The sequence below is a fragment of the Pithys albifrons genome, chromosome 7 (assembly GCF_047495875.1).
Source record: "Pithys albifrons albifrons isolate INPA30051 chromosome 7, PitAlb_v1, whole genome shotgun sequence".
Classification (NCBI taxonomy): Eukaryota; Metazoa; Chordata; class Aves; order Passeriformes; family Thamnophilidae; genus Pithys; species Pithys albifrons.
The window spans coordinates 43,621,661-43,644,946 of NC_092464.1; the positions used below are offsets into that span (position 1 = coordinate 43,621,661).

The window sequence follows — 23,286 nt, forward strand, 5'->3', positions numbered from 1 at the left end:
ACAAAGAAGTTTGAAAACCTTAAATGAGTCAAAAAGGAAAGCTGTAACACTTGATTAAAATTCTGCATGGTAGCACTATAATCAGTAATTATTATCTCCAGGATTGGTTTTCTTACAGGATTGGTGTTTGCAATGGGGTGTATGTCATTTCATCAACAACAAAGAACAGCTGAATTCTGCACTGAGAACTCATTTCCAGTACAGTAACTCTTAATCACTGAGTCAACATTCCCAAAAGTATTCTCAAAATGCCACATGATCGTAGCAGTGATTTTATCTGAAAGTGGAATATTTGATCTTGTCCCAATCTTCTGAACTATCTAACTGAAGATACCACTTCTCAGAAAGTCTCAAGAATTTTTGTGATCTCCAGTAGTTTTCCACTATGGGATTCAAAGTAAATTAGATCTCTCTTCTCACATCACTAGCAAAGTGGAATCAAACATGCCTCTATTTTTATATTTAGGACTTATCTTACATGTTGACTCTTTCTGATGACTGAAAACTGTAAGGCATTACAAGCGTGGTAGAATAAAACACATGGGATCATAATGGATCAGAGAATGATTTGGGTAATTAAAATCAAGATTCCAAATTTATACCACTTCAACTTTTATTTAAAATCATCTGATGGGATGTGATGCTGTAGGCTGCTGCAAATAGAAATCTATTTAGAAATGTGAAGTTGTAACTTGCAGTGGAGTTGAGTGTAAGTGCCATCTGGTGGTAGTTTAGTAAGTAGTGGCTTTTGTACTGGAACAAATGTTAAACCTTGCTATGACAGACTGTATCTCAGTTTTCTCATTAATGTAACATCTTATAGATCTGTTCTTTTCTCACTGACTGCATTAGGGCAGTATCGAGGCTCAGCTGTGTGGTATCAGTGGTCTGCCCTGTATGTCCCAAGATCTAGTGAGTTACTTCCACATGAACAGATGTGATAGGGAGCATAAGCAGGACTGAAAACTTGAGCACACAATGCAGGAATCAAGCTAGAATTCGGGTAAGTTATGGGCAAAACGTTTACCATGAAGGGTGGAAATCATGATTTTCCTAAATGTAAGAAAAGGTATGTGGATTCTTGAGGAGAAAAAAACAGGGAGTAATTAGATTTTACATGGGGAAGACACTGGAAAACCAGTGGTTTTATAAGAAAAGCATTTCTGTAAATTGATTAATTATGGTGGGAAGCTTGCTAATGCAAAGCACTGAGAAATACCGATGTTGTAGGATTTATTTTTTTAATTATAAATTGCTTTTCAGTATTGCCATGTTGATAGCAATAGTTTGTCAAGTAATTAGTGTACATCAGGGAGGTCAAAACAAGTCTGTTATTTTAGTATAGCCATTATAGAAAGAAGAGCAAGAGTGGTAACTGTTAACGGCAGAAGATTGTACACAATTACTGTGAATTAGCAACCTTCAGAAACCTGCTCCCATGTGACAGCTTTGTGTGTACATGTAACTCTTTAAACTTATCACAACGAAGGGGGAGGAAGAGGAGCTGAAGTTTGTCTCCCAGTATAGTCAGTATCTATAACACTGCAAGCACAACTCACTCAGTTGTCACGGAGTAAAGCCTGCTCTTCCTGAAAGTACAAGTACTCCACCTGTAAAGACTGAATTTACAATTATTTTTAAACTTGCCAATTTCAATTTTAGTCTCATCTGGAAGACTCTAATCACCTTGTTCCTCAAACACAAACTTTAAAATTGGATTTTTTGGAAAGAAGTGTTCAGGGAGATGGGGCAGAGTCAACTATAAATGTGCAGGCAAAGAATTCTACAATAGTCCAGCTCTTAAATGCTGAACAGCTTTGCTCTCATTTTCAATTAGACTGATACTTTGAAGAAAAACAAAACACAACTTTTATATAGCATCTCTTTTATATAAATGTAAGTTACAAAAGGTAAATTAAAAAAATCCCCTGAAGCAAGATTTTTGGTAAAGATTGAATCAAGAACTGGTGTGAAAACACCTGAGAAAATTCCAATACAGTCACATATTTTAATGTAATTGTTTTCATCAGCATGGAATTAGAATTTATCCCATGAATAATGCTTTCAATCATCCACTTCCAATGATGCAAACCTATTAACATTGCATAAATGCTGAGTTTCTGGCACAGCACACCTGGTGCCTGTTCTTTTCTTATTAGATGCTTTCTTCTTTTTACAGGAGTCTGATCTGGTTTTGGTCGTCTTCTGAAAGAATTCTGGAGACACAGTTGACACCACTGTATTTAACAAAACCAGATAAAGCTGAGTCATTTTTGGAGATAAACTAAACAGGTTTTCCACTGAAGGTGTTGATTTAAGCTCCTGGTAGAGTCTGTGCACAAGGGTCCCCGTGTATAGCCTGCTCAAAGGAAGGAGAGAAGTTTCATTTAGAAGTGCATCTCCACAGGTACAGAAACATGAAAAAACACAACTACATACAGTAACCAGCAGTAAACTCCTAAAGGGCACTTAGGCTACAGAGTATTTTTCTCTGTATTCATTCCTTTCGAGAATGAAGTTCAAATGTAGTACAACTGGGCAGAGGAGTTTGACACAGAAAACAAACCAGCATGTGAACACATTCCATCAGGGGCTTGTGTGGAAAGCAGATCTCTGAAACATCCTTACCTACTTATGTCTGGCTCAGAAAGGGGAGTGCAAAGTAGCTGGTTGAGATACAATCCCATCTGAAGACAGCACTGCCACTGGCAAAAGCTGTGTGCAGCATCTAAATCAAAGTCACTGTTTTGCAATTTCTTTTCCTTCCATTTGAGAAATTCATTATATGCAATACTGTCATCTTCAGCACATAAAACTGTGGGATCTAGGTTAGAAATAAGAAATGACATGTAAATAAACGTTTTGCTGTGAAGAGTACAAAAGATACCTGCTGTGTATAAGGTCTTCAGCCTCTGGTTCTATGGTTCCTCTCTAGGAAGCATTAGTCATGTTTTCAAATGTGTCAAACTGAATTTGAAGACATAAAATTGTGTAAAAATTCAAGTATGAATATCCATGATAATCTGAAATTGTGAAGTCAAGAATTCTATTTAAGTGATTTGCCACACTGGGCTGCGAGGGGATCAAGTCTATCATTAACAAGGTTGGACTCAGTGATCTCACAGGTAGGACTTTTCCAATCTCACTGATTCTGTGACTCTGTCATCAAATCCAAACACGCTTTCTATCACTTCAACCTACTTAGAAACCTTGTCAGTCTGGTTTCTATAAACTAGAACCTTAAGAAACTGCATAACCCTCTCACGCATCATCTTTGCCATCAAATGAACGACTCCTGGAGGAAATGCCACCAGAACTCTTAATAGGCATAAATATTACTGAAGCAATTTCTGTGATAATTTAGTACTTTGAAATTTGCAGTGCACAGGCAGATAAAGTGTGCCTGGGCAACTCAGTATTATTAATCACAGATGACTTTAGAAAAAGAGGAAAAAAAATACTGGAATGCCTCAATAGTAGGATGCACAAGTAACTTTTATAACTTTTTTTGTAACTTTTATATCTAAATCAATATTTCAGTCCCAAAGAAAGCATTTATAAATGCAAAGTAATGTTTTACAAGGTGGCAAAGTACTGTTTCACCTATATAAAATGTTACATTGAGTGTTAGCACTATTTCTCTGTGCTTATCAATGCAGAGAATGTGACACCTCAGGATATACTGTAGCTCAGTGCTAATTCATATAAAATTGGACAATTAACCCTAAGTGTGAAAAATGAATTATGTGTAGATTTTTGTAGTAGCTGAACACCTAAAACTGAATTCTTTGGAGACATACCTGGATCATTGTTTATCCTGTGCAGTTCTCCAGACACGATCATTAGAAGTAGAGCCTTTAATTGATGCAACTTCACTTTTGGTTCTGAACAACGTACCCAGTAACATGTTACAGCAACAGGGAGTTGTAAGTGACTCGGAATAGATTCCAGGAAACTCATTTTCACTCCCAGAGTCTCCAGCAAAAGTTTTTGCCGGGATGACATGGGCACCTGAAATTAACAACGGAGAGGAAAAATAAAGGTAAGGCAAATAAGTTTCTGGTTAAACTCCCTAGCTAACTATCAGGTTTTTGATAAAAAAAAAAATTTAAGTTTCATAGATACAGGAAATATTTTTTAAATACGACTTAAGACTTTAAAAACTACACAAATGTCAGGCAGAAAGAAAAAAGTAATTTTTTAGAATTGCAGGAGATTAGATTTCGACTGGTTTCAAAGTCTTTGTATCAGGTGACTTGCTTGGAAATCTTATAACTATAATGCATGAAAATTAGGGAAATTAAAATTATGGAAAAAATATTTTATATATATATATATAAGTTTCATTCTTAGAAGTTATCCTTGCATTGTAAGATGCAATGGTGATGTCTCTTCTTAGTATGTTGAAAACGTATTTACCTATAATCACACTGAAATCTAAGTGTGAAACTTTGTATTTTTCACCTGCAGTGTATTAATTCCTTGCACATGTTCTCTCTTTGTTGTGCCATTCGCCCTCCAGGAAGAGGTGTTACAAACTTTGGCCCTAAATCCATGCCTGCAGCAGAACCGCAGCACTCTTTAGTTGTAATTCGAGTGCTTTGTAAACCTTGATCAGGATTGTTCTGCCTGTTCTCAGGCAGACATCCCATAGCAGAAGAGAAGCTGAAGGCAGGTTTGCCTAGGACAGTTTCAATGCAGAATAACATTTCTTCTTCTAACCTATTCAACTGATAATTCCCACATGTTTCCTAAGGAAAGCTGATGTAGTAGCAGAAGCTCAAATTGATTAAACAAATAGCACACAGACCAAAGTCAAAGTAAGGTATTAATGTCTCTTATAATCCCCAAACATGATTTTTCAAACTCTTAAGTGTTGCATAATGCTTGTTTGAAAGGCCTGTACCAATAACCTGTGTAAAATAACCTGTACGTAGGCCTTTGGATCCACAGCTATCTGTAGCATTTAATGGGGACAGCAGTGATAGACGTGGTTCCTTTATAAAATAGCCACCAGCAAGTGATAAACATCCAGCACTGACCACATGGAGAGATGTGTTAACAATTGATCTGAATGCCGGAACAGATAGAGCATGTGGCTTAAATATGCAGAATTTAAAAGACACAAATTGTATTTCTAGAGGTTGCAAAAATTACTGCAGACAAAACCTCAGTTATGCAACTTCGGGAACAGGAGATAACTTCCCACCACGGCAAGTTACAGTCTTAATCATTAGAATTTAAATATACAGAATTGCTAATGGTGATTGGAACTAACCTAGTACAACTTCCCTTTGGTTACAAGCTGTTTTTTAGGTGCTGTTCTGCTGTCTGGCAGCAGGGGTTCACATTAGCAGCATACTTGGGGCAGGTAAAACTGCTGGGCAGCTGCAAGATGCACAATGAAATGATAATTTTTAGTAAAAAGGCATGGGTCAAATTCTGTTTCAGAACATTGCTTTGAAACATCCACAGCTTGACTGAATACTAACCAGGTTTTGTAGTGTGAAATCGGACTTTTCTAAATTACATGAAACTGAGTTCCTTCCTATGATTATAAAAACAAGTATTAGGGCTTAGAATGGAAAATTCGGGGAGTACCACATGTACAAACAACAACTTTTCGTATAATTTGTCTTGGTACACTTGGAGGGATGCAGGAAGGGAAGGAGATAAAGACAATCTGTGTAGCTTCTTAAATATCACAGGTACCTCTGCATGAAGTAGTTACTTACTGGGGTGCCTTAGGCTTAGTTCAGACATCACATTTAGCGACCAGCTGGCAAACATGAGTCCAACTATTTTTGTCACTCGTGAAACACTGTTAACCGTGATCTCTTGTGACAATCATTTACCTCCATTAACTTGTCCAAAGGAAAACGATCATCACAAAACTCTGTGGGTAGGCTCGCTGCTTGAACAAATGATTTTTTAATTGTCTTTTGGCATCTGTCAAATTCACATACAACGGGCAGCTGGTGCGTGTGCTCGCTGGGAGCAGCAGCCTCAGTGTTTCGCTGTGCCCTCAGCAGCAGTCCATAGATCACCTGTCGGAGGGGCAGCGCTGCGCTGTGAGCGCTCGGTCTCTGCATGTTCTCCACCTGAACGCGGAGGAAGGTGCTCCTCAGTATGAGCACATTGATGATGAGTGGGGCCAGCTTACCTTGTGCCAAAGCATCAAGAACCCACCGCGGGACGCCTGCTCTGCTGGCAGCCTCGCATTCATACCGCCCATTCTGAAAGAAGTCTTCAAGCCTCACGTCAGACGGCGCGTAATCCTCCATCGAAGTGCAGAGCAGCTCCCTTACTTCTTCCCTCTGATGTTTCTTGAGGTGTTCCAGCACGCTGTCCAGGGCCTGGTTGGGCTGCTCGAACTGCGCCAGCCAGTGCAGCAGCGCCCGCATGCGGCGGTGCCTGCCCGCCCCGCAGCGCCGCGGCGGCTGCAGCTTGCTGAAGAACCCGTCCAGTGCCGCCAGCTCCACGTAGTCGTTGCCGTTCATGACGGCGAAGAGCGGGAGCAGGCCCCTGCGGAGGCGGCCGAAGTGCCCGCAGAACGCGTCCAGCGAGAAGCACCGCGCCGGCACGAAGCATCCCTGTGGGCCGCCCGCGGCGCTCACGCTCTGCCACTGGAAGTGCGACAGCGGGCAGTACCCGCCCGCCAGGTCGAACACGCAGAAGTCGCTGTCGAGGGAGAGCACGGGGCAGCCCCAGCTGTTGGCGAGCGCGGCGATGTCGCGGTCGGCCTCGGCGAAGCTGAGCACGAAGGGCACGGCGAGGCGGCGCAGCGCCTGCACGAAGGCGTCGCGGGCGAGCAGCGGCGCCAGACGCGCCCCGTGCCCTTGGCCCAGCGCCTGTGCCGCCCGCAGCTGCTCGGCGGCGCGGCCCCGCAGCGCGGGCAGCTTCCTGTCCGCAGCCCCGCGCCCGCCGTCCAGCACCACGAACGCCGCCACGCCGCAGGCCCGCAGCGCCCCGAAGAAGCGCCGCACGGCCGAGCTGAAGGCGTCGTAGTCGCCGCCGCCCCGCAGGTCCGCGGAGGAGGCGAAGCACAGGCAGTGGTAGAGGCTGCTGCCGTCGATAACCAGTTTGGTGTCCCGCACACGCAGCTCCGTGAAGAACGCGCCGCTTTCCTCCACGAAGCCCGTCAAACCCTGCACGCCCATGGCGGCGGAAGCGGCGCCGGCAGCCTCCGCTCCCAGACCCGCCTCCTCCTCGCTCCGCCCGCCGTCTCCTGGCGACGGCGCCGCAAACACAGCGATCCGCTCCCGCAGAGCAAGGTGGGACACCAGGGGGAGCAACGGGCTGGGAGGGACACCTGCCCCGGCCCCAGGAGCCTGTCCCCACGGGGAGCACTGGGACACCTGCCCCGGCCCCAGGAGCCTGTTCCCGAGGGAGCACTGGGACACCTGCCCCGGCCGCAGGAGCCTGTTCCCGAGGGAGCACTGGGACACCTGCCCCGGCCCCAGGAGCCTGTCCCCAGGGGGAGCACTGGGACACCTGCCCCGGCCCCAGGAGCCTGTTCCCGAGGGAGCACTGGGACACCTGCCCCGGCCCCAGGAGCCTGTTCCCGAGGGAGCACTGGGACACCTGCCCCGGCCGCAGGAGCCTGTTCCCGAGGGAGCACTGGGACACCTGCCCCGGCCCCAGGAGCCTGTCCCCAGGGGGAGCACTGGGACACCTGCCCCGGCCCCAGGAGCCTGTTCCCGAGGGAGCACTGGGACACCTGCCCCGGCCCCAGGAGCCTGTTCCCGAGGGAGCACTGGGACACCTGCCCCGGCCCCAGGAGCCTGTCCCCAGGGGGAGCACTGGGACACCTGCCCCGGCCCCAGGAGCCTGTCCCCAGGGGGACCACTTGGACACCTGCCCCGGCCCCAGGAGCCTGTTCCCGAGGGAGCACTGGGACACCTGCCCCGGCCCCAGGAGCCTGTCCCCAGGGGGAGCACTGGGACACCTGCCCCGGCCCCAGGAGCCTGTTCCCGAGGGAGCACTGGGACACCTGCCCCGGCCCCAGGAGCCTGTCCCCAGGGGGAGCACTGGGACACCTGCCCCGGCCCCAGGAGCCTGTTCCCGAGGGAGCACTGGGACACCTGCCCCGGCCCCAGGAGCCTGTTCCCGAGGGAGCACTGGGACACCTGCCCCGGCCCCAGGAGCCTGTTCCCGAGGGAGCACTGGGACACCTGCCCCGGCCCCAGGAGCCTGTTCCCGAGGGAGCACTGGGACACCTGCCCCGGCCCCAGGAGCCTGTCCCCAGGGGGAGCACTGGGCTGGGTGTTTGCACGGCCCTCGAAGGCGGGGGTTGAGTCTGACACAATTCTGTAACAAAGTAATAGCCTCTCTGAGGTTATCACAGGTAATCTCAGTTTCCCCAGTGTGCATAATGGAGATCCTAAATATCTTCAGCAGTCGAGTATGTTGCACCCTGTTTTACCATCACCTGTGGCACAGGGACCCCTCAAGAACAAGGATTTTATTCCCCCTCCATAAAATCATATGGTTTTTACTAATTTTTAATCAGAACTGTACTACCTTTGTATTTTATATTAATTTTTTATTTTAGCTTGACCTTAGTTTGTCAGTGATCTTAACCATGCAGAGCTTTAGACAAAGAGGAATTTAACCCTGTAACTGTAAGCTGAACTTTAAGAAATAAACCAAAACCTTGGTTAGCTTAAAGCTGTAAGACATAAATCAGAAAACCTGTCTAGGTGGAGGCTTCAAGCTGTAACATTGTTTAGTTAAAAGGAAATACCGGGCTGCAGAGATAAGAGCAGCCCATTAGATCTGTTAAAAGTCACCCAAAATATCCTACTTAATTTGGGGAGGGGTTATCAGTTGTAACTGAGCATATAAACCTGGAAACACAAAAGTCTTGTTGAACATGTGTTTGGTGGAATTATCCCCCATGTTCCCAGTGCTGGATAAAAGGAAGAATTTTGTTCTGTTCTGTTGGATTTGATGGTTTCCTTAAATCACCCTCAAGCTCCTTTCCAACCAGGCCTACTAATAAAAACCTTAATCATCATTTCTCTGGAAGCAACAAAAACCTAAGCCAAATGAGATGGTGATGTTACTTTAGACTTGGCTAAGTTTATAAAGGTTTTACAGAAAATAATAATGGAACCAGTATTAAGAAGTTTTTTGTTTCTTTGGGTTTTTTTAATGAAGGGAAAACCAAGGGAAGTCTTGGTTCTCAGATTTTCAAAACATTTAAAGGAGCAGAGCAGTGAAGTCACTGGCAGGAAAACATTCAAGGTAGAAAGTATTGAGACTGTTTATTGCTTAAATGTAAAAACTCTGGAATTTGTGCTGCCGGTGGCTGAGAGTGGCAAATGTTGGTGTAGCCCAGTGGTTCTTAAAGAATAAAAAGAAAACCTGATAGAACTGGAAAATGGCCTTAATTGGCAAAGAAGCAGAAAGTGTTGGAGTATGTTGGCTGTTGCCAAAGAAACCAGAAGATTAATCTTTCTTACATAAACTAAGGAAGGTCAGGAAAGAAGTCGAGGTGCTTTGTCATTAGCACATGTAGGTGGAACTAAGAAACCCTAAACAACAACTTTCCTTTAGCTTACAGACAAAATGAAGATTTAACTCTGGCCAAGGAAGAAAGTTGTAGGTTGTTTTTTGGTGTTTTTTTTTTGTTTGTTTTTTTTTTTGTTTTTTTTTTTTTAGAAAAGATAATCCAGACAATGTAGGTTGGTTGACATCAGCAGTCTGCCAGGCCTTGGGATGGAACTGTTTACCAGTGTTACTGGGAAGGGTATACTGGGATTTTTGAGGAAATAGAGCTGGAGAGTTTATCTCTCTGAGTTATCTCTAGTTGTTCTGAAGTTTAATGAGGCAATTGATGCTGCTGCTTAGGAAATACCTTTCAGTGGGAGAGGTTGGACACTGGTAGGAAATGGAAGGAAGGCTGGGCTAAAGGTTTGAGTGAGGTAGGAGAGGCTGCTGGTTTTGTACTTCTTGAAGAATATATCTCATGGCTCAGTCAGTCTTTAAAGTCTACTGACTCAAACAGGGCATTTCTTTCAAGTGCAGTGGCTCAGCAATCCACCTCTTCTGTGCCACTGGAACGTGTCTGTGATGCCCTAGGGGCAATCACTGGCCCCTGCCTCTCACACTGTTCAGCAGTAGATATCAAAGCATTTCACAACTTACATGATAGTTATTATTATGTAGAGAGGGAATCTGAAGCACAGAGAGGAGCAAGTGAGGGGCATTATAAGAAATAAAGCACAGAAGTTAGACTCAATGGGCTACTTGATCTTAAGCATAGTATTGTGGTGAAAAGGATTGTGATATATTCCTAGGGCCCAGGTAAGTATGAAAATTTGAAGGTGTGCTGTGCCAAGTGACTCTTCTCCTGAAAAAAGGTGTAGATAGCTCAGCAGTTTTCTAAGTGTAGTTATTTCTAAGGGACTTTATGAAGGGATGCATAAAACAGCAACTAGAATAGAATAGTAAATGAAAATATTATGTAAGCTTTCTAGAATTGGCAGTGTAATATTCCTGCCCTCCTCCATACCTCGGTGTGACCCTTTTATGTTCCTTCTGTCAGATTTGGAGTTACAGAGAAATAATTTTCTAGCTGACATTCTTTCCTTAACATTTGCAATTAATTTTTTTTCAGTGTTTCTATCTGAAAGAGCATAAAGAAAAAGTATTAGGAGTGCTTTAGTTTAAAAACCATACAGGATTTGTATTATTAAGATGTAGTAATTAAAGTTAATCTTTGTTTCATAATGTAGTTACAGTGCAATGTCAGGCCTTTTGGTACAGTGTGACAGCAGCTCAGCAGAGGGGTATTTAAATAGGTTCTTGCACATATACACACACACAGAGTTTATTGTTGCAAGATACAAATTTGTAACCTGTATTTAGGCTCTGCATTCATTTGGAAGAGAAGCCACTGACTTAAAGCCTAAAGTTATAAACCTTTAAAATTAAACAATTTGTCTTCGTTCTTCCAAAACAACAACAAAACCCATTTTTATGTGCTTGCCTTGACCTTAAAATATGGTGACCAAGCCCAGTGTGGGCACCCTGCACTGCAGCTCAGGCAGTGCTGACAGAGAGGAGCATTAGCACTAATCTTGCAGTATCTTCATTTGTTCCAAAGGATCCTCAGGCACAAATTATTCAGGTAGCATTATATAAAGGCAAGGTAATGAAAGAAATATTGTTTTATTGTGTGCAGTGAAACACCTACCCTTTATCATCTGGAATGAGGAAGGCTGAGTAAACAAAGTTATTCTAAACTCATTTTAAGTTATTGAAAATCATAGAAAAACTGGAGGTCTGCTTTTCCAGTCCCTGTGTTTGCAGATTTAGAACTTTAATTAGACAGGAATGCCAAACCAAAGCTAAATTTTCAGAAAGGTGTGTCATGAAAGGACAGAGCAAAGGAAATATTAAGAACTTTTGGAGAGATTGGGTTTTATTGAAGGTCTTGTAGACTTGTGGGTAGCCACAAAACTCGTCATTTGGTGAAGATCTGAGAATCACAGAGAAGCTGTGAGGTCAGCACTGAAACAGATGGTGAAATCTGAGGGGTAAATGAAAGAGCAGAGAAAATAGCTTTGTAGTTTTTGATGAGAGAGAACTCAATTTATGGGTGGAGGTTAAGCTTCAGTATATACAGAAATCTTGAAGCTTGTATCTGAAATGTGAATATTTTTGGTGCCAGGGACTGTGGTGGTATAAAGACATGTGGTGAGGAAGAGTTGCCATATGTGGGGGGACTGTCAGGTGAAATACAGCTGCGGTTGTCCTTGCAAAGAGCATTTGAGCTTTTCAATAAATTCGTGTATAAGCACCTGTATGTCATTTCCCCTATGTTATCAATTCAGTAAATTAATTTAAGGTTGATTTAGAGGGAGACTATGTCACATCTCTATTAACTGGAGTTTCTTTATCAAGTCTGCTGCCCACAGGTTGGCAACTCGCAATTCCACTTTATTTGTGTTTTGCTGCAGGCTAAGCACTATTAACACTCCCACAGAATTAAATGAAAACTTTAATAAGAATAACACATTGACAAATCTTTTTTTTTTCCTGTTTCAAGTGATTACTGTGAACATCCATAGAAGAGTAAAAGAATTGGAAAGCTGCATTCTGGAGAGATTTGTGTATTTTTTTTATACAGAGAAATGCTGAAATTTCAAGAAACTGCTAAGCATGTCACTGTTACCAGATTTAACTCTGCTTGCTCAGATGCAATGATTGCAAGAAGATACACTGTTCAGAGGAAACTTGGCAATGGAAGCTTTGGAAGTGTGTATTTGGTTTCTGACAGAAAAGCAAAGCAAGGAGAAGAGTTGTAAGTAAAGCCTTCACACGCTTTAAATAACAATCTTTGCAACATATTTCTTACATTGTAGTTGTTTTCTTTGTCTCTCATCTCTGTTTGGTGTTTATGTTCATGTTAACTGTTTAACTTCAGTGAGGATTTAAGGTAGAAGCAGATTTTATGCTGACTCAACATTCCAGCTCAATCTGGTTTTGTTTAAAATGGTGTATCCAATATACCTGTTTTACTGTGCTTTATTAATTTGCTTGTGCCCAGCAAGAATAGAGGTAGGTAGAAAAAGTCAGGCCCTTATCTCCATAGTGATGTGCCCCTCTGAAGCTTTGTAGCAAACAATAAACCCAGTACAAAAGTATGTAACACACTTCTTGCTCAGTGTCATACCTTGGATATGCTGCTAATAAGACACACTGCAGAGAAGACTCTTGTGTTTACTTGGAACAAGGTGAGTTTTGTCACTGCCTTGACAAAGAAGCAGGGCAAAGGTACCTGCCTGGCTTCACAAATTTGCTCTTCTTCCTTGTAACAAAACCGTTAAAGGATTAAAGCTTTATAATTTGTAAGCTATTATTTCATAATTGTGTCAAAACATAAGGAATAGTTACAGAAATTCCAGTAAAGACTTTCCTATTTGCTGAATGCCTGACTGATGGCAGTTGTTCGTTTAGTTTTTTTTAATTGTCAGCAAATCTTGGTTTATTTTATTTTTTTTTAACCTGCCTGGATTTGGACAAGTCTCATCAGTTTGGCTGATAATCCTTTGAGATTCTGAAACCAGAAAGGAATGTTTTCAGTGTTGACATTTCTGTCTGAGTTTGATGTTGGGTTCCTGGGTAATGCACTGCTGGCCTGACTTCCCGTTGTGTGGAACTGTGTTTGTCTGTCTTGATACTTACACCAAGTGAAATTTAAATATGAATTTTTTTTCTATTAAAAAGTATTTGTAAAGCTCTATGTCTAAGTCAGAAACGTTTACTCAATGTGCTTTTCATCCAGAAATACCTTCTTCCTTTATATAAGGGGGTGTATTGATCCTTATTGATGGTCACGTTAATGAGCATTTGTATGATTAAAGAGCCTTTTCTAATTCACTTGTGCCTCACTTTTGCTATTTATAGCAACACATTCTTGGCAATGCTGTTTTAATATATGTGTAGCCAAGACATAATTCTGTCAATTATTTTTCTTGTACATCAATTTGCAGCTTCTCAGCTCCTTGGATGAGGGTTAGAGTCTACTAAGGTCAGCTTTTTCCAAATGACTTATAAGGGTTTTGACTCTTGTAGCCTTAGCTATAGTTTTCTACAAAAAAATTATCTTTAATGAAAAAAATCATTAAATAGAATAAAATTACTTTTCATTTTGTTTTTGTGTTAAAATAGTATGCCCTGCAAATAGAGTGACAGAAACTACCTAAGCTTGTAAGATGCTTCAGAATTCAGCTGTAACTGAAGTTGTTCGTAGAATATGAACAACGTATTGGAATGTGGGTCTTCACACATTTGCTGCTGTAGAACAAGCTGCCAAACCTCAAAAACAAGGAGCAAGCACTTAGCCTTTAAGCAACTATTTCTATTTTTTTTTCTTAAGAATTTGAGTAACTGTCTTGAACAAACACTCACTGCCTGCAGCATTTCATGTCCGTGTTTTGTTGGGGTCGAGCCTGAGTGTGTTCTCTGCTGTCTTCAGGACAGAGACCGAATATCAAACTACTTAAAAAAAATCACTCTTTTTGTGAACACAGTACGATACAAACACAACAGTATTTACCAATCCCAAGTGCTGGTGTGGAGCTGTACTTCAGCCTTTCGTCACTCGGTGGTGCTCACGTATCACAAGTGTTCATTCGGCTGCTCAAATGTACATTGATGAGCGGATCTCCCCAAAATGTCTATAACTTATATGCCAATAGACGGCAAAAATACTGCCCCAGGTGAACCTAAAAGCGCAGGTAGCCTCATGAGCTAGACTGTAGACACTTATTTATAAATACTGGTTTCTTAGGGTGGTAAAATGTACTGGAAATAACAATCCCAATACTACTTTCAAATCAGAAAATAATCTGTTATGAAATGGTACTGTTTGTTGGTTTTGTTATACACACTTTTGAGTGAAAATTATGGTGGTTATTGTTCTTACTCTTTAAAAAGAATAATCTTAATACATCTCTGAAGGCACTTGGAGAGCAAAAAAGCCCCAGACAACCCAATTGTGACCCCAGCAGAATTAGAAGTCTATTTTTATTGTTTTGGAGATGATCCAGAACATGCCGAGACAAATGTTATGTACAGTGTGAACTCAGCCACAGATAGTTTCCTGAAAATTGCTATATTCTAAAGCACTGGGAAAAAGCATAGGGATAAATCATAAGAAAACAAATTCCCAAGAAAGGTGACATCTTGGATATTGGTACAAAAGCTGTTCAGCAATATCTTTTCAATTTGCTGTTAGAATGAGCTAATGCAGAGACTAACAATCCATAACCAGTAATCCATAACCATGTATGGGCAAGCAGCTGAAGTTCACAGTAGGCAGCAGGGACTTCTTGTTCATAAATATTCACAAAGTACTTAGGTGTCCCCGTGGTGGAAAGCACACGCTGACAAGTGCCAAACTCCCTGGACTGCTCTGCTGTGTGGGAACGGTGGGGTGTCAGCTCAGCTTCTGCATCTGACTTGCATTATAGCATTAATCCAGACTCATGCTATGATTCCTTGGAAACTGTGCACTTAGCTGAATAATTTATCATGTGACTTTCAATTATTTATGACTTTTATAACAAATGAAATAAAACCTAAAGGTGGAAGAGATTTGTAACTTATGAATATCCAAATGACAATCAGCAGTTGGCTGTGTCATCAAATTCCTGTGTTTGCTGCCTGTTTGCTTCTCTGAAGGTATTCCAAGGGAATGGTCATTTGATACTGAATTGATTAAAACAGTAGCAGATTACTCTCTGTCAGTTGTCATACTTGTTCGCCAAATTGCACAGCTTTCCTTTTTTCTTTTCTCTCCTTTAATAATAGAAACTAGAAATCAAAACTGTAGTCCATCAGGACATTTTAGAATTGTAAACAGATCTTCATGATCAACTTGGAAACTTTAGGACCTTCTTGATTGCTGCTTATTTTAAATAAGCTTTTCTTAGTGAACCATCTCTTGCTTGGTTCAGTCACGTGTTGCTCTTTCATCTCAGGCTCAGCTGCTGCATCGGGGCTTCTGAGTGTACAGTCATGCTTGGCCCCAAACAGGAGATAATGAGAACACTGACAGAGAGGCCTGGTAGATTTAGCTGGAGCAGTTTGAGGAGTTGGCCTTCAGGAGCTTTCTTCTTGAGCAGAAGCATGACTTTGATATTGTGTGAGCAATGCTATGGGAGTGAAGACCTAGAGCCAGGTGTCTAAGTCCTTGCTGAAACCTCTCTAACAGTGGCTGATGCTCTTGTGCCATCTGCAAATGGAGGTTGCCAGGGAGTGAAACCCTAAATAGCAGCTTCCACTGTGGCCACAATTGTCAAATAATCTCTAGTGCAAACTAATATGGGTTCAAAGACAAGTTTAACAGCTCTGGATTCATGCAAAGCAGATCTCACTGGAGACAGTGTGGGGAAGTGCTTTACTCCCTACCTCCTGCACCCTGCCAGTGCCCAGCTGTTCCTGCAGTCCAGCATGGCACAGCAGTGCTCCTCCAGGCTTTCAGGCAGGAGTTAAGGACCTGCAGACCTGCCTTGCAGCAGGACACTGGCAGTGCCAAAGCACAGCACGGGTGCAGGAGGCAGGAGCTGTTGTTGGAGCCCACAACAGCTCTGCATCCCTCTCTCCAGTAAAGCTGTGCTCTTACACAACTTCCACAAGGCTATGGAAACAGACACACACTTGCATCTTTGCAGAGAGAGGTTCTGCTAAAAGTGGTAGCAAGGCAGAACTGATCATTCCAACACACAGCAGTCCAAGAAATGGCCCATCTCACACTGGAACAATTTATTTGGAGCTCAGTGTAAGAATGTTTGGGAAGTTGCTGTGCTGGATAAACCCCTAGTGGGGGCTGCAGGTCAGTTTGGCATTGGAGCACAGATGTAGGATTTTAGTGCTGTGGATGGATTTGGCAATTTAAAGACACAGCCATACCACAATCCTTTGCACAGGCATTACTTTGTTAAAATTTCTAGTTGCCTCAGTATTAAAGAGCATAAAACCTGACATTCTGTGGCTTCTTTGAAATCAAAAGGTTACAACTGGAACATGTCGAGAGCCTTTGTTCAGCTTGTGTAACACAGGTGTCTGTGAAATCCTCCGCAGAAATGTCTGACACAACTTCTACATCTGCTTAGTCATCTTTATGAGATTTGGTGGTATTGTTATTGGGTTTTCTTTTTCTCTTTTTTTTTCTTTCTTTTTCTTTTTTACTGCTCTCTTTTCTTTGACTAAGTAGCCGACTTTTTCATTTTCAGTGGGATTTGTCTATTTGACTGGGGTGGATTCTAATATATGTGAGTGGGAGGCAGAGTGCCTTAAAGGAAATCTTACTTGGCTTTACAATAAATCTCATCCCTCCAGGGCTAAGCTTCCGGGAGCTCCGTGCTGCAGCACTCAGCACATCCTGCCCTTACACACAGGCAGTGAGTGGTGCTGCTGGCTGAGTTCGTTGTTTCCAAAAATGTTTACAAGGAGCGCTTTCAACACTGGTGGAGAATTGTGCTCAAGGCATTACTGGTGAATTACCTTTCTTTGAGGTGCATGGCAGAGACAGAATTTAATGATTTTGTAATTAAGCAAATGCCTTGGGATCACTTCTGTCTCATTCCTTTTGTTGAAACTGATGTTGAATTTTTATGGACTTGTAAGCTAGTTTTAGTAAGAAGTTGGGGAGGTGCAGTATTATTCCTTTAGGCTGAGCTGTGGCCACCTGCCTCAAAGATACCATATGTAATTGGATTATTTGCATATGCCTGTTTACTGTATCTTCTTACAAGTTGCCCGTGTTGGCAAGGTGTTCTCTCTTGTCTGCATCAAGGATGCTGTATTTTTTCCTGTGCAGAATGAGCCTCCAGTTCTTTGTTGCATCCAGTACATTGTAATGAGAAAACTGCTGCAGTGAGTGGAATGAACTCAGGTTTGCTGGGCAGTCAGTGAATTTTTCCTGATTTTTTTCCTGTGTTTTTTTTGGTTGTGCTTACATGACATATTAGCAAACATCATTCCTAGTTCATTGTTTCTCTTAACACCAATGATGTGTCCTTCATGCGTTCTAAAAAACTTTTCAGTATTTCTGGGTAGTTGCTTCATTTTTGAATTGGACATGTCTCACTGATTGTCAAGACCACACTGTCATACTCAAGAGGGCTAGGAAGTATAAAAAGCAATTAATTTCCTCAGCATTAGTTGATTCTTTTTGCCTTTGATTGTAGACTATTTAGCAACATGCTTTTGTAATGCTATAAACTGTGCTTTTATCTTTTTCTTCCCTCCCCTCAAGTACTATAGATACTTGAACACATGTCAGGAATAAACATTGAAGGAGATGACTGATGGAAAGAGACATTTATGAAAAGTGAATTTTCTCATTAAAGTTGCAGCAATTAATATTTAAATTGCTAATGGGAATTAGTTTCACTAAAGGGACAATACTGTTGACATAAATATCCTTGCAACATTGAAAGGAAAATAATTCTGCTTGCAAATATATTTAAATTTAGAAAAGAACCAATTACATTTTACATTAGGAAATATTTTAGTTGAATTTGTATGGAATGCATTCTTACAGTGACTATTAGTATGTCTGGTTTCCCTTCACAACTCCTGTAATTCAAAATAGTCTGTTTTCTGTGCACTGATGAGTATAGATCAGTTGATATGAAGGTCTTTCTACAAAATTTCTAATTGTAACAAATTTGAATCTTCAAACTAATTCTTGTAGAAGGAAAATTCTTTTTGGCAGATGCTGTAGCCCAAGGCTGCAAGAAGAATTACAACATGGCAATTGTAAGATGTTTAATTATATTTAAATGCTTGAATACAAATCTGCATCCAATCTGTAGTTCTGTAATGGTATCTCCTTTTTTTGGTAAGGGAACATTAATTAGCAGAGAGCAGTTAATAGTGAAGTGTATCAAGTAATTGTAATGAAATCACAATGGAGAAATGCCTGTTTAGATTATTTGATGTTTGATGGAATTAAGTCTTCAAAGATACAGAGAACAAACAAATTATTTAGTCCTTGACAAGTTTCCCTCTAAAATTCCACCGAGGTTAGGGGAGCACGATACTTAATTACATTCTTAAACAAGACCAAACTGTAGAAAAAAGGTTGAATGAACAGTAGATGGTGATAATGCAACACGTAATGATAAAGCATTGCTAGAAATAGGTACATTCACAGGTATTTGGTCAGTACTGCATAATAATTTTTAATAATTTTCCTGTTTAGACACAAATTTCTTCAGTTCAATCACAGTCTATTAGCATTTGATTTAGAGCTGAAATATATAAATAGACTATAAATGTATTTACATTTTATGTTTCCATTTCTCTCCAGGAAAAAAGGTTCTAGTTTTCAAAAATATGACTTTAGAGGAAAATTCGTGCTTTATTAATCAATGTTCACTTTTGTTCTGTCACTTTTAATCAATATAGATAGCAACCCCAGGTGTCCCAAAGCATTATTTAATATAAATGCTTTTTAATATCTAAATAAATTAGGTTAATTTAATGGCTCATTCAGTTCTGTGCAGGAGAGCACAATTATTCTTCTTTATGATTATTAATTTTTTTTCCAACATTGACACATAAGGTTGACCAAAAATAATTTAAAGTATGCCCCTTTGTGTGCATGAGAGTTTGCTCAGTGCAGAAGAAAATGTTATAAGCTGTATTCCTTGAAGTTAACTTATTTCAACAATATTTTCTTTCATATTCCAGAAAATGTATTCTGGATTTCTTTGGGATGCTAATTAAGAACTGTTAATTTTCAAATAACCATAAACTGCTTTTGTCATGAGCTGGCCTGTTTGGTGTTAGTGCATATGTTACAGCATTTAAAAACTTGGCTTCTTGAAAAATATTTGTAAGTGCTGTAATTGTGACTTGCTGATGGAAATGAAAAGTGAATCATCCATTTCACTTGCAAATTTCAGAAGTCTCATTGCCATTCAAAGATATTTAAGCGTGGTTAAATTAGTTAACGTTCTTATTCAGAAAATGAAATTATATTTAATCCATCTACATATATTGCAGTGCTCATATAGTGATTGAATTCTTGGTGGTTAACTCAGGGATTAGTTCTGAATGTTTATGACTGTTCATGAATTGGCATGAATAGGCTGGTTTGGAGAATAGGAAAAAACAGTTGTTGACAACTATTATGGCTTTACTAGTAAATCAGTATTGTTCAGGGGGATGGCAAGAGAAGTTCAGCATTGGATTTTAAGAGTTATGCAGCAGTTCTTAGGATTGAAATGGGTTTATGGCTTGACTAATAAATTCATAGTGGGCAAAGAAAAGATAAATGGAACCCACGATTTGATTTTCAAAGTTATGTAGTAATAGTTAGGTTTTTAAAGTTTTGGTTAATGAGTAAACATATATATGTAAGGAGGAATGCCAAACAGAACTCATCATTTGCTTTTCTCTGGAAGTGTGATAATCTCGATTTTCCCATAGAAATCAAGTGGTCTTAATTTACTGTGAGTGTTTCTTTCCTTAGCTAAAACCAAGTATTCTTCTAAGTAGGACTGATTTGTGCATGCTGCCTTTTTGTATGTCATGGTCTCACCAGCTTCTGCTTCCTCTAACAAGTAAATTAATGTCTGTTAATTGTCTGAGCATGCAGACACTGGTGTTCCAAATACAATGGGTCAAGTGTAAAGAGTGGCTCTTAGAATTTTCGTTGCTAAACTGTAAACCGCAAGAAAGCCAGTCCCTGCCACCAGGCAGAGAAATCTGGTTAAGATTGCTGGTAACAGGATAGCTCTGTGTGGGATGGGTAAGGATTAGCTGAAAATCACACTGGAACGAGAAGACCAACTTAAGTGAGCAAAGTAGGTTCCAGTAAATACCGTGGCTTTTAAAATCTGTGAAATGTCTTAATTGTAAATAAAAGCTGGATTTGTAAAAGTGCAAACATGAGAGGTCTGAAGGGAAACATGAGGAAACTATAGCACCTGATACCCTCACATGAGGAGTATCCTGTGTGCACGGTGCAATGTCAAATCAGAGGGATCCTGTAAGATCAAGATGTAAACTGTGCAGAAAGGAGAGTTCAGGTGGGGATAGGCAGGGCTATGTATCAAAAACCAAGTTCCAGAAATGTAATAGTCTCAGTGTGGAAGTTATCAAAGAAATCTAAAATTACTATTTTTTGAACTACACTGTTGTCTGTAACATGCAAATATCATCAACTGTGTAATATTCTAGAAAGCACCTGACTGAGCAGCAGCAGTGATGGATGGCTTCATCCTGGCAGTAGGTGTGTGGTGTCTGTGTTTCCAAACTCCACAAGCAGTTTCAGTACTGTGGGAGCTGCTGTGCAGACCTTGTGTGTGAGGGTTATCACCTCCCCTTCCTTTGGTCCCCATTTGAAGTGCTGTACCTTCTGTGTTTGCCATTGGATAAGTAGAATTGAAGACATCATTAATTACACAGGCACTCCTTTAATTTTATTGTTTGTGGCCAATTTCAGATCCAGTGAGAGGTGATGCATTTTTACAGAATTGCACCTGGTCCTTGTGCTGAGGAGTTACAGGGTGAGGAGGTCACCCTACAAATGCTGTGGGTGATGTAACAACTCTCCATATTGGCAAATCAGAAATAAAAAAAAAGAAATTATAATTACCTGCAATTAATGGAACTACTGCCCATGTAAAATGAAGTTTGTTTAATTTATAAACTTCAAATTGTGGTCACATATTCCTAGATCTAATTTTTCTGTGGTATTTTATCAGACCTGTTTATTAATGACATTAAAAGCATTATATTTCTTTTACTTCCTTATCAGCAAGCAGATGCACCTAGTCAATAATTCATGTTGCAGTTTATTCAATAAACAAAGTGCGTTTTGAGAAATGCTGGCTTTTAAGAATTGCATCTAATCCAATCAACCAAATTATATAATAATAAAGTATGTCATTGATGGAAACAAATACCAGATGGGTTGTAAAACATTTAATTTTTGATCAGTGCAGATTGAGATAAACACTGCTGTGGTGCACTGTCAGTCACTGGTAAAGCTCAGAAAGGGATTCCCACTGCGTGTCCCTGTTCTGGAGGATTCCACCTGCATGTTTGTTTTCTCTTGCTTGAAGTCTTGCTGTCCTTAGCCCCCTTTGCTCCCATGAGTGCTCTTTCAGTCCCGGTGTGCTGGCCTGGCTGTGTGTCAAAGTGTGACAGTACAAGCCAGCAAGGTTTTGCCGATGAAAGGCAGGAGGTGTTCCCAGAGAAGGTGCTCCCAGGGAAGGTGCTCCCAGGGAGGTCTGTGAGCCTGCAGAGCCAGGGCTGGGCTGCTGCTCTCTGTAATCTGGGGAGTGGGCTTGTCTGCTGTGTTATTGTCCCTCCCTGAAGCGATGGGTGTTGTTGCCTCTGGCAGAAGCAGGTTCCTCCAGGATGGATGCAGTGGCAGACTTTTGTATTCTTAATACACAAATGCATTCACCACAAGACTCTTTCAGTTGCCAAGTTCAAGATGATCTTCAAAGTGTGTTTGCATTATTGAGTTGCAAGGCTATGTTTTCTTTCCACACAGTTAAGTTCCAGCAGCTGTCATTCTGTATTTAAGGTATCTGCTAGCACTTCTAGAATAAAGTCTTCTAATTGGGTGTTTGCTGACATTTTATCTTGCATTTAGGGACATGGTTTAGTGGTGGATTTGGCAGTATGAGGTTTGTGGTTTGACTTGATAATCTGACAGGTCATTTCCAAGCCAAACAATCCTATGATCTGCTTATATGTCTATATGTTACACTAAGTTAAATTTATAATAATGAATAAATTAGCATATCTGTTTTAGCATTGTATCCAAAGGGGTAATTAATTATTATATTTGGAGGATACCCGTATTTTAGTAATTTTTCCTGGTTTTCTGTGTATGTTGCCTAAATCTGTATTTTCTTAGTTTGTGCAGTAAATCTGATATTTCTTAATTCATGTAAATAGTTTTAGACCTTTTAAATCGTGCTTAATACCTGAACCTAAGTAGCAGAAAATATAGAAGCAGATTTTTATAAAAACATGACTTTCAGATGGACTTGTATATTCCAGATGGAGCCTTGAGAAAATGTTAGCAAGAAAGTCTATTCTTCCCGATATCCATAATAAATGTTCATGTGACACACTTCAAAAGGTTTGTTTAGAATACTTTGCACAGTTCAGAATATTGTGAACATTTTAAAAGAGTGAAGACAATGCAGGCAGATTTTCAGCAGATAACACTGAAGTACTGTGGCTGAATTATGGCAATGATAGCTTACTCTTTATTATAAGCCGGCCTTAAGATGCAGGTTGGATCATATAAACAGAGACACTTTGTCTCCTTCAAAATGTACACTGGATTCTATTGGTAGAGAGGAAATGCAGTCAGGATTCTTTAGCTAAGAAAAGTTTGTTGTTTTCTTATGATTGCTAACCTTTTTTTTAATCTATCAGCCTATTTGACATCACCAGGGATGCCAAATTTGAGTTATTTTAGGAGTCCTTAAATCACAGAATATGCCCATTTTAGCTGTGTGTTCAGGTAGAAGTTACTTGTGTCAATATTGAAATGGAGTAGAGTGAATTTAAGCACTCTTTATGTGTTTTATGTATTGAAAAGTATAGTTAATTTATATAGGTTAATTCCTGATTGAAGATTTTGAGCTTCCTGGTTTCTCTTCTAAAGTTATCAGAAAAGAGACACTTTGGGTCTGGAGACTTTTCCATTTTCTCTGTGAGACTTCTGAGACTGACATAACTTCTTTTTCAATACCTAATCATATTATCCAAAGCTTTGCAGCAAGC

The 23,286-nt window shown here is 40.9% G+C and overlaps 2 protein-coding genes across 4 annotated transcripts in view; one reads left to right on the forward strand and one right to left on the reverse strand.

Annotated features, from left to right (window-relative positions):
- Nucleotides 1-1,868: 1,868 nt before the first annotated feature.
- On the reverse strand, nucleotides 1,869-7,184 carry ASTE1 (asteroid homolog 1). The gene is made up of 4 exons (XM_071561210.1): nucleotides 5,856-7,184; nucleotides 3,801-4,011; nucleotides 2,629-2,824; nucleotides 1,869-2,359 (listed from the first exon to the last, which is right to left on the reverse strand). The coding sequence occupies exons 1-4, from the start codon at nucleotides 7,158-7,160 to the stop codon at nucleotides 2,065-2,067; spliced, it is 2,007 nt and encodes a 668-aa protein (XP_071417311.1). The 5' UTR covers nucleotides 7,161-7,184; the 3' UTR covers nucleotides 1,869-2,064.
- Nucleotides 7,185-7,216: 32 nt separating this feature from the next.
- Nucleotides 7,217-23,286, forward strand: part of NEK11 (NIMA related kinase 11) — a 77,314-nt gene continuing 61,244 nt past the window's right edge. Inside the window, exons 1-2 of one of the 3 annotated variants that reach the window (XM_071560252.1) lie at nucleotides 7,217-7,274; nucleotides 12,059-12,313. In XM_071560252.1, the coding sequence (XP_071416353.1) occupies nucleotides 12,144-12,313 (170 nt within the window). In that variant the 5' untranslated portion in view covers nucleotides 7,217-7,274; nucleotides 12,059-12,143. The remainder of the gene's footprint in view (nucleotides 7,275-12,058; nucleotides 12,314-23,286) is intronic. The other 2 variants (XM_071560254.1, XM_071560253.1) reach the window with 2 other exon arrangements.